The following is an 18,521-nucleotide window of genomic DNA, read 5'->3' on the forward strand; positions in this document are numbered from 1 at the left end:
TATTTATGAGATGAATACCCTTGAGCAATCTATCATAGAAAATGCCTTATCTTGTTTTGGAGCAATCAGGAAGATTTCAGGCTCATCTCGCATGCTAGTACGCCGCAGAAATTTCACCTACTTGGTCAACTCGCCCGCCGCAGGCTCAATCTCACTTTACCCATACGAGAAATTTTAACCTTGCTCTTCCCCTACCCCCTCTTTATTTACACTGTCCTTAACTACCACGTCTGATTTACAGCTAAACCCCATCGTCTGTAGCATTTCATCCACACCTTCCAAATTCAAATCTAGTAATCTTTTCACCCACATTTTTACCTTGTCCCCTGAACAATTCCAAACTTTACAATTTTCTATCGACTGGTGATCCAATTTTTCTCCTGTCACACAATCTATCAATGAAAGCGTGGAATCTTTACTGTTCTTTACACAAAGGTAAGGGCCTACAAAGAGGTCACAATATTTTCTTATCACCTTATCTCCGGTACCACTTAAGGTCTGATTCTTAACAAAGACTAGCTTTCCCTCTCCCACTACAGGTTTAGCATCCATCTTAGCATTATGTTGCTTCAATTTATTTTGCCTTTTACTAAGACTAGACAGATTCGCCATGACTAGCTTGTCATTCCACGTGACATTGTTAGCATCGACCCCCAGCGTCGGTATATCGGTCAAACTCTTTGTCATGTTTAATCTCAACTCCATTGGAGAATATCCTGTTTGTAACGAAATGGAACCATTCAGAAGGCGCAGAGCTTCAGGTACTTTTTCCGGCCATTTGTTGTGATTGGAATTACAGAGTATTCTCATCAAACGGTTCAATTCCGAATGATAGCGCTCTACCCAATTTGAGCTCGGATGGTACACCGGAGTGTAAACAAGTTGTACCCCCCATGTTTTCATTGCATTCTGAAAAATTTTCGACTTAAATTGTGGCCCATTATCCGAAACTAACCTCTGAGGAATTCCCAAATGAACAAAGTACACTTTTGACAATTTATTCACGATGGTATTGGCATTGCTATTAACCACCGGGTATGCCACCAAATACCTTGTTGCTGCATCTAGAACCGTAAACAAAAACCTTTCTCGCTTAGGCCCTAGCGCAAACGGACCTTGCAGATCAATAAACAAAATCTCCCCCGGCATGTCTGTGAAATGAGACCTAGCAACAATTTTAGCCGGATGTTTATTCGGTTTTGTACGCTGACACAACTCACAGTTTTTTACATACGACTTAATATCAGATTTCATCCCTTGCCAGTAGAAAACCCGATATAAGTGAGATAAAGTTTTGGCAACTCCGAAGTGTCCCATGTCATCATGTCCAGCCACCAAAACTTTATTTATCAATTTGACAGGAATACATATCCTGTGACGCGAAACATCATGGAAGTCTTTAATATAAAGAACATCATCATTTAAGCAGTATGTTCGATTCCAAGATCTTGAGCGAGAATTGATCCTTTGATTTACCCCCTTAAGATGATCAATAATTTCTCTCAAACCCACGTCATCACTCTGTAAATCAATCAACTCCTCCTTGGTGAAAATCTTCTGATTTAAATGCGTAACTACAGAAATATTTACTAAAAATTGAGAATCAGGTGTATCTGGAAAGTTTCTACTAAGGGTATCTGCCAAGAGGTTGTCCGAACCCTTGCAATATTGCACCACGAAGGAATACTGTTGGATCTGTATAAACCATCTTGTCAGCCTGGCATTCCATGAATGTGCAGATTCTAACCACGTGAGTGATTTGTGGTCAGTGACAACAACAAATTGTCTACCCTTAAGAAATGTGGAAAATTTTTCGATCGTATATAGTATAGCCAAAACTTCGATCTCAGTTGACGTATACGACTTTTCGTATGTTCTAAGCAACCTGCTGACGAATCCTAAGGGTTTCATTTCCCCGTCAGTAATCTGGTAACAAAAGCCCCCTATCCCCACAAGAGATGCATCCGTTTGAATATAGAACGTTTTCTCAAAATCTGGAAAGTTAAGGGTCACTTCATGGACTACCAACGCCTTCAGGTGCATAAAAGCTTGTTCAGCTTGTGTGGTCCAATGCCACTTCGTCTTAAGTTTTAATAGTTCATATAGCGGTTGTGCCACCATGGCATAATTAGGAATATACTTCGCTAACCAATTAAAACATCCCAGAACCCTTTGCAACTGTTTCAAGTTTTCAGGTTTGCGTAGGTTAACAATGCTTTCGACGTAGGAAGGATCTTTTTGGAAACCCTGTGTCGTGATTATATGTCCCAAAAACTTAAACTCTTGCACTGCAAACCTACATTTTTCTAACTTCAACGTAAAACCCGCGCATTTTAATCTTTCCAAGACCAGACTGACATGCCTTAGATGTGAATCAAAATCTTTAGACTTGATGATGATATCGTCTACGTACACCACAACAAAATCTAAAAACGATCCCAGTACCCTATTCATGACATCCACGAACACAGCCGTGCCGTTCACCGAACCAAACACAACTCTTTTAAATTGGTACAGAATACCCTCAAATGCAAATGCCGTGAATTTACGACTGTCAGTATGTAAAGATACTTGCCAATAAGCGTTACCTAAGTCCAGCGAGGTGAAGAATTTACAGCCTAAAAATGAAGTCAACAGATCGTTAATCTTCATTGGCGTAAGTTGCATGAGTTTAACGTGTTGATTAACCTTTTTCAAATCTACACATAATCGTATCCCCCCATTTGGTTTGGGAACCACCAGTAGAGGCGAACGATATTCGGACTGTGAAAGCTCAATCACATCCCAAGCCAACATTTGGTTCAAATGATTCCTAACTTGATCCCTGTAAGCATAAGGAATGGGGTAATTCCTCGCCACGATTGGTTCAACAGTGTCCAATACCATCCGATGTTCGTACTCTCTACATAATCCCGGTATGTCAGTAAACATCTGCTCAAAGGCGCTTAACATGTCTATGAATCGAGAATTTAAATTTTCTTCTAAGTTCAGCGAACCCTTCACTTTGTGCATGAAAGACGACTGTTCATTTGCTGAAAGATCTATATTCATTGAAACGTTCATCAAAGACAAGTCCGGTCCCAAAGAATCTACTTCTCTAAGAGGTGTGAACTTCAAAAGTGCTTTACCATTGGGAGTATGATAAAAGAAAGCATCTACGTCGAAGTTTAGTTCACCGTGAACCCCATATATCACATCTAAACCTAGCAATACGGGTACATTTAATTTTTTCACCACTAGAAACTGTACATAATAATCATGCCCCCCCAAATTGATCATCAATTTCGTGATTCCCTCAACAGATTTAGACCTCGAACCAGTATAATCTACTAATTTAATATTGGATGCTGGTTCCAATCTTGGTCTCGAGATCAAAGACGAAATCGATTTCCAAGTGTTAAATTCGAGGAGAGACACCTCGGCACCACTATCACATAGAGCATTAAAAACTTTACCTAATATGGCAATTTTAATCATAGCAGACGTATGCTGTTGGTAACCCACATTAACAGGTATAGTTGAACTCATTTCATCAAGAAAATCACTCTCCTCTCCCCACGTATCATTTATATTTACAAACTGTATAGCAGGAAATTTTACCTCACCCTCACCCCCTGCCCGTTGGTAAGAGCTCCTCTCCGGTTTTCCGAACTTGGACATTCCCTGGATGGCTCGTCCACCGCATGGATCTCCGCTTCAACTATGATTTGAGAGCCAGGCTCGGATACCCCTTGTCCTAACTTTCTTAAAATTCCCCTTTTCCTAAGGAAATTGAGAACCCGAGACATTCCTTCTCTGTTCCAATGTACTCGATCAACTTTTCCCCGCGAAGGATTTCCCAAATATTCTTCATAAAGGTCATATCGAATTTCACCTGAGCTATCAAAAAACAAAGAAGAGATATCGTGTACTTTGACATTTCTTGCATCATGAAACGAGGCTATGAAATCATTAATCCCTTTCCATTTGTGCCAGACATTGGAACTTTTGTTACGCATAATACGTGCTATGGGAGGTAGGGTCAACCAACTGATCTCCTTTGTCCTTCCTTTCAGCAATTCCAGCGTCTCCGACAAGTTGCACTTTATAGTTTCTTCCGTCTGGAAGTTAAGTATATCATTCGTACCTATCATGACTATCACTGAGTCAGCCAATTTTGAGCACGACTTTAACCTGCCGTTTAATTGCTCGGTAGTTTGTCCACTGACTGTTAATCCTATCCTGCGATTTCCTTGTTCATCGAAATTGAACTGATAATTACCAAACTTCTGAGCTACTCTGAGTAACATACTGTCGCCGATCAATTGTTTCCCTTCTATCAACGGTTGAATAGCACTTGTCTGTTGTTCTGCTCCCTTACTTCTTTGAGGTAACGCAGACGCAACCCTATTAACTGGAGGTTTATTCATGCCTAAACCCACATCACCTCCTACGATGTGAGTTGGTCTCCGTTTCCCAACAAGGAATCTTCGGCTGAATCTCTATTGTACTGAAAACGTCGTTTCGAATTGGGACTGAAATTTGTGTTCTTTCTAACGCTAGTGGGTGAAGTCTTTATTTCCCGCGACCCTGGTCTAAGTTTCTCTTCAGAGGCCTCAGAAGTGACTGAGACTTTGTTCACCCCACCCTTGAACCCTTTGCCTTTAGGAAGTGGAGCCACATCTCGTTTTACATTTACATCCTGTAAAGACTCATAGTTTTCTATTATGTGTATCGCCTCCGCGAAGGACGAAACATCCTGCATCACGATGTGTTCCCTCAACTTATAAGGCAAGAGCGTGCCAATTTGAGCCACGATATGAGAGTCCTCCGCCTTAGGTTGAATGGAACGTAACAACTTAAAGTTCCTCGAGAAGAATTGTAATACACTCTCCTCCGAGGTCCTTTGATAGGGCGAGTTCAATACCTTTGCAAGACAGGAGCTACGCCACCTGGAACTCTCGTAATGGTTAATGAATTCAGTTTTGAATAATTCGTAAGTGACTAAGTGAGCTTTCCTCTCCGAAAACCAAAGTTTCGCGCTATCCGTTAATAATTTCGGAACATACTTTATGTATTGCATCGAGTCTATACCATATAATTCTAACAGTTCCTCAACCTTTTCCAAAAATTCAGATGGAGTTATCGTGGTGATCAACCCATTGAATTTCGGAAATTTCAACAAGTCTTGAGGCTTTATGCTGTACACTTTGGCACGAACCGCGTCCTGATTCTGGTTACGATCAGACCGTTCTTTGACACCTTCTAACACCTTCCCCTCACTCTCGGCTTTTACTAGAGACCCCAAAACTTTAGCTCTTTTGTGCCTAGTCTTAATGTAGCTTTTCTTGCTGAAAGTGGAATTGACCTTCCACGGTTTTTCAGCATCAGATGTAGATTCGGTGCTCACCACATCATGACAAGGAAATGATTTAGTCCTGCTATTTTGCTTAACAGTAACAACGTCTGAGTCGTCCGTTGAGGTAGCTTTATCTACACAATCCACCCTTTCGAACCCAGACCCCAAACCCTTGAGACCCTTTTCATTCAATTGCTTGCCGCCACTGATTCGAAGATGTTGAGTAATACTAGAACCATCTTGTTCCCAGTTGGTCAGAACTTTACTGAACCTATCCATGGAGCTTTCAAGAGATTTCAATGTCACCATGACCTCCGTAGGCAACGTGTTAAGAACAGTAGTTCCCGAATCTACGTTCTGAGAGAATGTCTGTCCTACTGTCTGAGATGAAGAAGAACATTCCTTTTTCATCGCAGCTAACTCACTTTCATTGACAACTTTTCCAATTTGTGAGCTTGATGATATTTGATCTAAATTCCTATCCCTACTCCCTATCTTGTCTAACACTTTCTCTACAATTTGCCCTTCCAGTGACTTAATATCATTTGCCTTCTCAATTTTCATCTGATCCAAGGACTCATGCATTCCCAGAACTTCTGAATCCAACCTCTTTGCTAGTGCTTCATACTTTGCTTCCAACCCCTCAGCCCTATTCATACATTCTACCCTATATTGAGAGACCGACAACGTGAGATCATTTAAACCTTCACTTGTCTTTATAACATCTTGCTGCAGCTCTAATATGCATTTACTGGTGTCCTCTAGATCAGACTGCAGTTTACCCACTACCTTACTAGTATGAGCTGCAAGTTCTGTTTTGAGCAACTGATTGCTTTCATTAAGTTCTGATTTGAGCAACTGATTGCTTTCATTAAGTTCTGATTTGAGCAACTGATTGCTGTCTCTGAGTTCTGATTTGAGCAACTGATTGCTGTCTCTGAGTTCTGATTTGAGTTCTGATTTGAGTGACTCAGTGCATTCCTTGTTCCTTTCCTCACTCTGTTTAATAAAGGCGAACAAGGAATCTAATGTAACCGGTTCCTGCTCAGTTGCCATTGTTAATATTAGCTTTAACAACAGCAATTAACCAACTAAAGATTAACCTACTTGAAACCCAACAAAAAATTCAATAACGCAACCCCTCTGCACTTGAGTCCTCGTAATCTTGCGACGAGCTAAATGACATTCGCTCAATTTATTAATTTAGTTCAGTTATCCACGACTCAATAACTGAATCTCAACTTTGCCTGGTAACGCTGGTGACGAGTGCAGATCGCTGGAGATTAAAAGTTTATACTTTCAGATTTTCAAGTAGGATTTCAGATAATTTACAACTATCAATAACCCCTTTCCATAGCAACAGCAATAACCCAATTTACACATGCGAAATTCCCCCCTTCTGAAAGAGAAGAATTAATCATTTAAACATTTTCATAAACACCAAATACAAATGGAAGAAAATATTTTAGCACGTAAATATGAACATCAGAAACAGTAAACTTATTTATTGTATTCAATTTAACACATATTTCCTGCGTATTAAAGCATCAACAATCTGTCCTTATTAATTAAGAGACGTAACATAAAAACTGTCGATACGTGAACGAAAATTACCCATCATAGTCATATAGCATGCACCTTTAATGCCATATAAGGAATTACAAAGTCCTAATTAGTTCCTATTTTGACATAGATCCAATCTGGGAACATGCTCCTCGTTTATTTTGATTAGTGCTATGCGTTTCTTGCACGAAAATAAATCGTTTTACGTGTGCACAGAGCCCTTCTCAAACATGGCGTCGATGGCCATTTTGTAAATAACGCATGGTCTGTGACGTGTACTAGTACCGTTTCCCGTAAAATTCAACACACGCGAGATAGCTATCTCATAAACAACTTTGCTTAAACGTTGTAAACACGATCTTCGAGAATTTTCTTCCTCTCAAAGTCACTTAAGATAATTAATTTCCTCACCTGGTGTGTCGGGAACGACGAATCCAGCACGCACGAGTCCACTCTTACCTCTCTCTCCCCGAGAGCTCCATTCCTTTCCAACACTTATTTTTGCGATGTGCTTTCACTTCAAGCTATTAACTGCCGTTTTGTCCTAACTGCAGATATAAGATTCCTCCCTGAAGCACGGAAACAATTCTGATTTCCTCCACTGTAGTGACATTGCTCTGTTCACTCCATGTTTCTTCTTCCGGAAGTCCTTCTCCACCACTGCACACCCCCATCGATCACTGTTCGTCATTTTTGCAGAGCACATTTGTCTTTTCCAAACAACAATTTTTCATAATTTAAATACCACACATTAACAGATATGTATATGCGTTAAGGAACCCAGAGTAATGCTCAATAAGATAAACTTTTTGCTGATAATTAACCAAAGGCATCTAGATCAAAACGCTGTATATTTTATTATTTTGCGCCATAACTGCGAATTGCCCATGCGTGCAGTGACCGACACATCAAAATGTCCTTGTGCATAAGGAAACCGCGAGAAAATCGGATCTTAAACAAAGGAATTTACAATTCAAATGCGCACAACGGTCAGAGCCATCTAGCGATTCTTCGCGTAACTATTAAAGCAACAAAGTTTTCATATTGCATAGGCATTCCACCTATCGTGAATTCTCTGCACTAGACGAGTTCATCGTCTTTGGACCTGAGTTGGGCTATTTTACCCCAGCAAAACACACACGAAACTTAAGTTTCCAGAATACCTTATGACAGTTCGTCATAAGGTATGAAATCAGAGCACCCCTTACCAACTTCCTTTGACCCTTTCTTGAACTGGAAAGGAACCTGGGACCTCTTTAGTTGGCCAAACGTCACAGACTTCTCTTTTACAACATCTGTTGTAGGTCGAGGTAATAATTTCTCCTTCTTGGTTGCCTAAAGAAATATAAGATGATGCTCGCTTAGTGGAGTGTCGCTGTATCATCTGTCTACAATTTTGCTTCATTGAAATTCGATATCATACAACGTACAGTGGGATCCATGAGTATTACCGTGCAAATTGTCCATCACCATGTTCGTGCACTTTATTTGACCCAATAAGAGCTTCAAGAATTAAATGAGAACTCAGAACAAGCTTCTGACAACTTCTGCACCAGCAGACATAAAACACATAGGATGTAAGAGAAAAATTACTGAAAATAGTCATGGACATTTGCCGAGCAATACTAGTGGATCCCATTGTCCTTACTACGGAGTAACATTTAACAAGTTTGAACTTTCAATACAATTTTCAAAAACCATTAACAAACTATACAGTGATAGAACATTAAATTGAAGTTTTAAAGACAAGTGTAGCGATGTTGTGCACTACTTAACTTGTTTTTATTAATAAATGCTATTAAACATTCTTAACTTTCTTTTGACACACATCGGAGATATACAGTAGGATTTATGGGTATTACCAAGCAAATTGTCCGTCATCGCCTTCAATCTCTTTGCTTTACGCAGTGAGACCTTAAAGAATTGAAAGGAAATGCTAAGCAAGCTGCTTAACAGTAAAAACAATCATCAATTCCTTAAAAACACATAGGATTAAAGATAAAATTTAATGAAAATTGTCGAGCAAAACTTGTGCATCCCACCGTACAGTGTAAATATGGAACACACCACAAGTAGAAAAGTGGCAGCGAAAACACCATCGGCGTGCGCAGGTCGGCTGGAACTGGTGGGGCCACAGCCCCTCCAAAACGTTTGAGAAAATCAATATTTTCAAATAAATGCAGTAAGGAGATCGGTGGTAAATGCAAACTAAAGTTTCAATATCCAAGATTACCACTTTTGTCTTTGAACAACTTTTAAATGGTATTTAAAAATATCCCGTACCTATTTACAACGCAGCTAATTTTACAGCAGCAACTTTACAATTCCAGCCCTTTTCGTAAAAGAATCCTGCGTACGCTATTGAATGACACGGCATATCAGAGACCTGGAAGAATGAGTCAAAACTCTTAAACTATTATCTCTAGATCAAATCAGATTGCTGATTATGAAAGATCTATCTTGAACAAGCATAATAATTTGAAGTAATAGTTAAACTTGAAACAATTTGTTAGACATAGAATCTACACTAAAATAAACTATGTAGAACGGATCCGTTTTGTTTACGTATAGGATTTTATATCGTACTGGTTACAGTTTGAAAACGTTAGTACTTTCCGCACCACACTTTCATAATTGTGTCGTATGGGAAATTGACTTAAAAAATCGGCAGCAACCGTAAATGTCTATACGAGCTGCTACGAAACTAGGCGACGAAGAATTATTTCGCTGTTGCCAGATCGACCTGCTCACAGCTGAATTTTATTCGAAAGTTTATGACCATGGACAGAGTTGGCAAGGTAATTTACTCTTTACGTTTTTTACGTAAATTACGCGTTTACTAGTAATTTATTTCGCGTAGAAAACCAGTTTATTGACGCAGGTGTAAAAAACTAATGTTCTTGTGTAAAATAGTAATTTAAAAACTACTTTCATTATATTACATTTTAAACTTTAATTTTCTCACATACTTAAACAAAAAATCGTTATTTTCTGAAGGTTGTTTACACAGACACCTCACGCCCTTACTCTCACCAACAGAGTTTTGAAAACCGAACTATTCTTTCAAATGTTTTTCAAAATTGAGAAACGTGTTGATATATACGTCATGGACATAATATAACGATTAACAACAATTTATTTGGATTGGATTTTAAAGTTTTTAATGCGTATTGTACACTTGGTTAATTTTGTTGCTGTTTTAAGTCCGCTTTATGCACAGTCAGAGCCGGATTAAGACGAAATTGGGCCTGATTCTACGTCGCACTTACCGAACAATAATAACGTTGCAACAATCGCCAAGATATTGCAAAAAAGGCAGCTAACTTACTGAGTAACCTGTTTAACGTAAAATTGATAGCATTAACTTGAAATCTTCGGTGAACAATAAACACAACGACGTTATAGTTACGTCACAGTGCAAAAAATAATAGTAACTGTATAATAAGTAACGCTGAATAAGTAACGCGTCCGAAATTTAGTCTCCAAATTTCATTCCAAGATTTATTTTCAGGTTAATATAGCAAAAGAAAGCTGTTCAGTACAGTAAGGCTAATCGGGACTAGACCTACAGTTCAAAGTGGGATCCGAACCACTATGTGCCTCCACCGGGAATCGAACCCGTGACCCTTTGATTACAAGGCTACGACACTACCACTGCGCCTGTATTGTACAATTGCGTAGACTAATTATGATGTGAATGTTAATATGGAAGTTTGTAAAATTCCAATACACGAACACGTACAAAATGGGATGGAAAGTTTTTTAAAACCTCTTTTGTTTTCTACCAATGCCAACTGCCATACATAACAATAACCATCGCAAAGAAAAAGGGTTTCTTTTACTTTTTACGTTTTGTTCTTGTTTTTACGTATTTTACGCGTAATTTACGTGTTATGCAGAAATCCTTCTTTTACGCGTAATTGCACAATCCTGCTTTCGTTCTGTAGTCGGCCTTCGTAATATACACGAAACAAAAGAGGAAAAGATCAAGGAAGACACAGATCTATTCGTTTTAAATGAATGATTGACGCTTGAACTAGGCAACGCTGCACTGTCAACGTTGCCACATCGCATGCGGGAACCAGCGATTTTTGGCACTGGCTCGCTCCGCACTTTCCGTAAGTGGCACCAGCACACCACAACTTTCTTGCCGCCAAATTTCGTGGCTTCGTGTATAGAAGCAAACTTACCGACACTTAAGGACCATTATTTTTTTCACAATACAAGCACTTCAATTTCGCGAATTTTCCCGTGGTAAGAATTGTCGCACTACAACTGAATATATTTTTAAAAGATATCTTCGATATATGCAAATATAAAACTCAAAATTATATTAGAGATATTTGTAACAAAATACAAATTGAATTGTAAGCATACAATTATTCTGTAAAAATATTATTTATTTGAAATATTTATATCAAATTATTATTTTATGTGTGATAAAGATTATTATCATGGGATTTCCAAAGACTGTAAATTTGGTAGAGTGTATCGGGAACAAAGATAATCCAGAAACATTGACAAGCTTGTCTCACAATTTAAAAGACAGATTACGTCATTAATAAATTGATCTTTCCTGAATATATAAATCTCACCTCTGAAAATGCAGCCAAAGCAAGTATCACAATAAGAAACTTCATGTTGGTGATCGACTATTTTCCAACTAATCGCTTAACAACGAAAGTTGTATTTATGTACTGTAATTATCTGTCCGGCTCCACCTTTGACTTTGTGCTGCTACAATACAAAAAATATACACTACGATAACAATGAAATCCATTGATTGTTTTGTTTTAAGTACACTGTATACTTAGATAGGCTAATTGGCCAATAGCACTTCTTGAGATAGCAATTGAAAGAGTTTCTCTTGAAGGTAGAGATCTGTGTTTGTTCTGCAGATAAAGAGCCGGATAACATTGTGGAGTGTGTTTATGTCTGGGTTTTTTAGACGCTTCTGTTGAGTGACGTCTCTGTTAAATCTCACAATAAAGTGATATGTTATCCTTGCACTTTACAACTTCTATTTTAAGTATATTTTCCATAGAAATATACACTGTTGAACAGACCTTTATAAATGGCTTCTCCACAGCATTTCATGCATATATGTCGATGATGTAGAACATAAATCTACATACCGTTTATGGCTTCGGTAACAACATACAGGGTGGTCCAAAAGTGTGGACACACCCGAATAAAAGTTGAATAACATATAGAAATTTTCAGCGAAAAATGCAGGCTCGACCAGGACTCGAACCCGGGGTCTCTGGAATACCGTGCCATTGCTCTAACCACTGAGCTACCGGGCCGGCATACTGTTCCGCAGAACTAACACTGTAGGTATGTAATTGGGGTGGGTGAAATGTTATAGGGTATGTGATGATGGACACCATTTTGAAACCTGTCATATTGATTTTAACTTCAAAATTTTAAATGGTAACCATAGCTTGTGACACCTCAGTTGAAAAGTAATTTTTCTCACGACTAAAACGGTATGCTTATTGTTGCTCTTATTGTGTCATTCATGTTTTATTCGGGTGTCTGCATACTTTTGGACCACCACCCTGTACATTGATTGATTTGGTTTATTTTACTTCGCTTTTCTGCCACTTTTGGGTAATGGCGAAGATGAGGATGAGTGATGGTGTGATAGGTGACAGTCACAAAGAATACAGACATACCCATGCCGGGATTCGACGTCGTAGCGCGCTGTGCTAACAATATATAAGATAAAGGCACCAAAAATTGATCACTTGGTTATTTTATTACCCTAGACCATTGATTCCGAAACGGGGTGCCACAAGATCGACCTAGGTATGCCGCGAGATATTTTAGCGATAAACGAAAAAAACGAAAAAAGAAAATAAAATTGGAAGTAGGCAGAAGAAATATTAAGTCGAATAATTACTCTCAAGAAAATAAAGAAATTTTTAAAGTTATTTTTGGTTTGAGTTTTAAGTCCACATTATGCACAGTAAGGCTAATAGGGGCTGGACCTACAGTTTAAAGTAGAATCCGAACCACTATGTGCCTCCACCGGGTATCGAACCCGGGATCCCTTGATTACAGGGCGACGACGACGCTACCACTGCGCCATCGAGGAGGCCTAAGTGATTCTTGGTATTTGGAACTGTCGTATCTGGCAGATATTTTTAATGAACTAAGGGAACTGAATGTTTCAATGCAGGGGCGACAGGAAACAATAATTTCCTCAACCAAAGAAATTAATGGTTTTAAGGAAAGCTTAGTTCTTGAAGGTCTGCAGTTCAGATCTGTCAAACTTTTCATCTCTTCTTAATTTCTTGCTCTTTTCAACTTCATATTTGTGCAAGCAAGCCTTCTCTGCTAACATATTCCACTTCGATTTAAGATAAAAATTGAAAATAATTCTAACAAGGGTGCCCCAAATTTTTAAATATCTTTCCCAAGGGTGCCGCGAACGCCCCCTAGACCAATGACAAAAATATTTTTTCAACAAAAGGTCAAATAATCGCGTGAATATCGTGTAAGAATTCGTGTCAGCATTTGCCGCACTTCCAGAGTCCAAAGCCTTCATATCTGGAACAGGCTTAATGCCACTATTGCTGACGTCCACCACATTACATTCGATAGACTCCTCATTAGGGAGTTCCCGCATTTAGAGCATTCTTCTATCCTCCAGGCTTCTGTATTGACATCTTATTACTCCTGTACCTTTCATTAGCAAACTATATCGCTAAATTTAAATTCATTCCCATATAATTCCAGTTCGCTGCAAGATCTTGCACGTTTAACCTTCGGCGGACGGAAGTGACGTCATATCTTGCATTAGTAGATTGATGCTAGATACCTACTGAAGTAATTCTGCAGTAGCAGTGGACAAATACCATACAAATGCAAATTCGAGAATTGTTATCCTGTATTGATATAGCTACAGTAAAACCTCATTAATCCCGATCCCGATAAGCCGGACAGGCCAAAATAAAGAAAGCAGAATGCAAGATTTTAAATGTGGATAGAAGTCAACAAGAGAACTTCCCAAAGAAAAGGCCGTCAGCCACTGATGAAATTCTGTTTCCCGTGTACTGTATAGTGTATTTAGACCTATGCCCTTTAAATACACCATAATAAACGTCTTTTGTTGCTATAAACTGAGTTTTAATGCAATTTCTACTTTTTTGTTAGGTTATTTCAGTTAATCCTGACTTTTATTAAACCGGTCAATTTATCCTCCCCATTAGTCCGGATTAACTAGGTTTTACTGTATGTAATACATAAAATATAACTTAATTATTTGTCCTTGTTTAATATTAAAAACTTATACATTCCATGAACATTTGCTGGAATGACACTAGTTTTGGGCGACATATCGTCCAGACGATACATCGAGATATTGAAAAAATATCGTGCAGGCGATATCAACTAGACGATATATCGTCACGATATTTTGGCGATATATATCGTGTCGGCGTATACCGTCACGATATTTGGCGATATATATCGTTTTGGAGATATATCGTCACAATATTTGGCGATATATATTGTGTCAGCGATATATCGTCACGATATATACTGTGTCAGCCATATATTGTCACGATATTTTAGCGATATACAGTAGGGGAAGCGGGGGCTAGTTGCAACAGGGGTAGGTTGCAACACTGTTAATATCTCCTCAACTTGAAGAGTTACGAGAACGAACTTACCTTTCGCGCATGCGCATTTTGTGGAGGAAGAAACGTTCTAGATTGTTGGTGCACGCGATCTGATAACAGTTGCAGGAAAGAAGAATTGTTGGTTTCAGACCATGTGAGTAAAATTTGAAGACTTTATTTTAAAGTGACTGGCGACTAGGACAAGTAACTGTCGTTGACTATGTTGATATTAATGATACACATGTATACTTTTACCTGTAAAAGAATAACAGCCATGTTTACAATGAGATTCATGTTGAAGACATTTTCGTCCTTTTGTTAAGTAAAGTGGGTGAGGGGTAAGTTGCAACAGGTGGAAGGGAGTGGGTACAGTGTATAGAGTGTGACGGGTGGGCACATTTCAAGAAATGTGCGAAAGAAGATGCGTTTTATGTCTGTCTTCATTGTTTCTCAGATTGAAGAAATTGTTTCTTTTGTTTGCATACTCCTTTATCTAGCGTACATTTATAAACCACAAATATGCTAAATTTAGGTCTAGGCCTACTTGAAGTTTAAAATATTGTTACAATGTCAACATATGTTGAACAGTTTCTAACATAATATTCATATCGTTTTTTGTATCATTTGTTAAATAAATTAAGATTTTCGTTCTTACTTTCATTTATGTTTCCAAGTGTTGCAACAAAAGTTAGGTGTTTGGAAATTTTAAATTTCCAATAAAAGTACATGAGTGTCGAGGTTCTCAAATTTTCTGGGCAAGTGGAATGTATCCCGCCTTTCAACTACAAAGGTTCGTGCACGTATGTTGAAAAGCAAAAATTATACAATTTTTTGAAGTTGAAAATTTTAAGTGTTGCCCCCGCTTCCCCTACATCGTTTCAGCGATATATCGTCACGATATTTAGAAATATACAGTATATCGTGTTAGAGATATATCGTCACGATATTTTAGCGACATGTCAGCGATATATCGCCCATATCACGATACGGAAAAAAATCGTATCGTCTGTGGCAATATTTTCTTGACGATATATCGCGATATCAAATTTCCGATATCGTCCATCCCTAAATGACACCGCACAGCTAAAAATGCCCAAAAATTTGTCGCGACTAAATCTCCCTTAAATTTTGTATGTATGTACAGTTAGTAGTTTTTCGCAACATTTAAAAATTTGGAAACAGATACGGAATACAAATATCCTATCATCCTTGCTACCAAAATCATCATTCTATTTTTTGGCATTTTCAGAAGTTTCGTCTAACCTACATTTTTTAGCTAAGTACTTAGAGGACTGTTGGGACACATCACTTTCTCAGTAAATTTATAATAAAGCTTTTGAAATATAGTTCGTGGCTGAAGATAAGCCCGTGGCAAGTCAGCTAATCATGTGACCACGAAACTAACTTCGATTTAGAGCAATTTAACTGGAATTTTCACAAGAGATAGATACTTCCAGGAACAGGAACGAAATCGAAAGATGTGTTTCGAAGGAAAGGGAGCAACATAGCCAAGGATGTGTGGGCAAAGTACACTTAATAAGATGTACACCCGACGGCAAAAGAAAAATGGGGAGTTTCCCATCACCATTTTCTGTCAGTCTGTTTTCCACATTGCGATGTTCATTAATTGAAATAAAAACGTCAATAAGCGGAGGATATCTGCTTCACATCAGTAGAATTTCATATTTGAGAACAACACAGGAAGCAGTGATGTACAATTTTACCACCATTATCTTTGCCATTGACTGTACAGGGAAGGTAACAATAGGCGAAATGCCCATAACCATTTTCATTCACTCTGCTTTCTAGAATAATACGGTCATGAATTGAAAAAAAATGACGATCAGAGAACATTTGCTTCAGTAACAGCACAATATCATTCCTTGAAAAAACTTAGCTGAAAATAGAATAGTGCTGGATAATTTGCATACTGTTATCTTAGCCCCTGATTGTATCTCCTATCAGGTCTCACGTTATCTTGAAATGAAAAGGAGGAGGGGCAAAACCAAAGGTCTCCCTATTGTAGAATGTCTGCGGTACAAAGTATATACACCGATGAAAGTCGTACTTCTTACCAGGTATACCGTTATTTAAAATTATAACAGGTGTATACGTCGATCATTGTCGGGAAAAAGTAAGGGACGCCGTATATTTTGGATCAGCGTGCAATTTGGACCATGCTTAGTTTGGAGGAAACTTAATAGATGGCAGCACTTCTTGCGTAGTGGCCACCAAACGCAACCTCTGTTAGCATCGTGAGTTCACCTAGAGTAGGATTACGTCTAATTTATCTTCAGCTGCGGAAATTTATGTTGATGACTTCCACAGCTCAAATTGCAATGCCATCATAAGGCAAGCGTTTTCACATTTATAACTCATATGCTTTCGGATGCTATAGCTGCTACCTCTCATTCGTGGGTAAGGTAAAGCTCCACGTTATGGGCGCCACTAATGCTACGCCCTTGAGGAACGTACTTAAAATTGTTATTTACCACGACTACAGATATCTTAATCTCAGGGGATAGGTTCTTTATTTGAGAATTCCAAATAAGAAAGCGTTTTATAGCCAAGAGGATATAGTTAAATGCGGATCTATATTCTGAGAACTATACAAAATACAGAGAAAAAATATATATAGCGACATTGAAATATATCGAAAATTTACGTCGGTTACATTCTTCTTGAAAGGAAATCTTCTTTCTCTTCGTAATTATGGAAAGGCTTCTTCTTCTTCTCTCTCTTGATGATAGAATAGGCTTCTTCTTCTTCTTTGATTATGGAAAAGGCTTCTTCTTTTCTTTTGATTATAGAAATAAGATTCTTCTTCTTTAATTATGGAAAAGGCTTCTTCTTCTTTTCTTCTTTGATTATGGAAAAGGCTTCTTCTTCTTTTCTTCTTTGATTATGGAAAAGGCTTCTTCTTCTTTTCCTTTTGATCATAGAATAGGCTTCTTCTTCTTTGATTATGGAAAAGACTTCTTTTATTATTTCTTCTATATATAAGAAATCTAGTTGCGTCGTCTCGCTTCCTTTTATGCCTTATATATGTTTTCTTTCCCTTTCCCCGTTTCTTTGGCAAACGATACAAGCTATACTTATATAAAGGAGTAGGGTCGACTAAACTGACACTAGCGCCACCTCCTATGTAACGACCAAAGGGGAATAACCAGGATCGCTAATAACAAGCGCTGCCAATGGCCCAGTGCGACTAAAAAGAAGCGCAACCGTAAAGTGCTTAGGGGCGTCTAATTGACCACAGCGCCACCGGGGAACGGACAAATGCAAAAGCTGACGATGTTCTACTCGTCAGAGAATCAAAAAAAAATTGAGATGAGATACCTTTCTGAATTCATTTGCTCGCTTAATGACTTTCCTAAACGTTTCATATATGGCTATATTCTTAATTCTTTTAAATTACTATATACAACATTTTATTCACTTCTTCTATAATTTTAATACTCTTCCTTTATATATTTTTTATTTACTATAATATATATAATCGCTCTTCTCCGCTCCTAGTTTGTACAATGAGCTCTGCTCTTCTTTATATGGCGTGCTGCCATCTATCGTCGCTTCCGAGAAACCATTCCTTCTTGCAACATTCATTGTGTCGTCTGAAACTGGCACGTGACATAGCGCTACTTCTAAGTGATTCGTTTTATTCTTTAGCATAGGAATTCCGCACCTCATATTCACGTTTCATTTTCCGTGAGAAGGCCCTGTTCCCAATATAAAAAATAATGTGCTGATATTTTGTCATTTACATTACTAGTTTGTATTGTATTATTCGAAATCTGAAAGCACAAAATCAAATTTCAGAACTAACTAAAAAAATAGGTATTCTAAGAAATGAGTAAAGAAAAGTACAAAAGTAAAGTAAATTGTTCCCCTGCGCTTAGCACCACGCCAAGAAGGCGTATGGGGGGGGGGGGGAGACTGGTAGTCGGGAGTTAGGCCAAGGCCCTTACAGAGCTGTCGAGCCACGCGTTATT

The 18,521-nt window shown here is 38.3% G+C and overlaps 2 protein-coding genes across 4 annotated transcripts in view; one reads left to right on the forward strand and one right to left on the reverse strand.

The window, feature by feature from the left end:
- The window catches only part of LOC146001926 (trypsin-1-like), a 33,355-nt gene extending 21,738 nt beyond the window's left edge, over positions 1-11,617 (reverse strand). Inside the window, exons 1-2 of the mRNA XM_083139645.1 lie at positions 11,497-11,617; positions 8,110-8,236 (exon numbers count right to left, since the gene is read on the reverse strand). Of these exons, the coding sequence (XP_082995771.1) occupies positions 8,110-8,236; positions 11,497-11,541 (172 nt within the window). The 5' untranslated portion in view covers positions 11,542-11,617. The remainder of the gene's footprint in view (positions 1-8,109; positions 8,237-11,496) is intronic.
- Positions 1-18,521, forward strand: part of LOC146001925 (brachyurin-like) — a 74,446-nt gene that overhangs the window by 12,615 nt on the left and 43,310 nt on the right. The window lies entirely within an intron of this gene.

Source organism: Lepisma saccharinum, chromosome 18 (genome assembly GCF_977018435.1).
Source record: "Lepisma saccharinum chromosome 18, izLepSacc3.1, whole genome shotgun sequence".
Lineage (NCBI taxonomy): Eukaryota > Metazoa > Arthropoda > Insecta > Zygentoma > Lepismatidae > Lepisma > Lepisma saccharinum.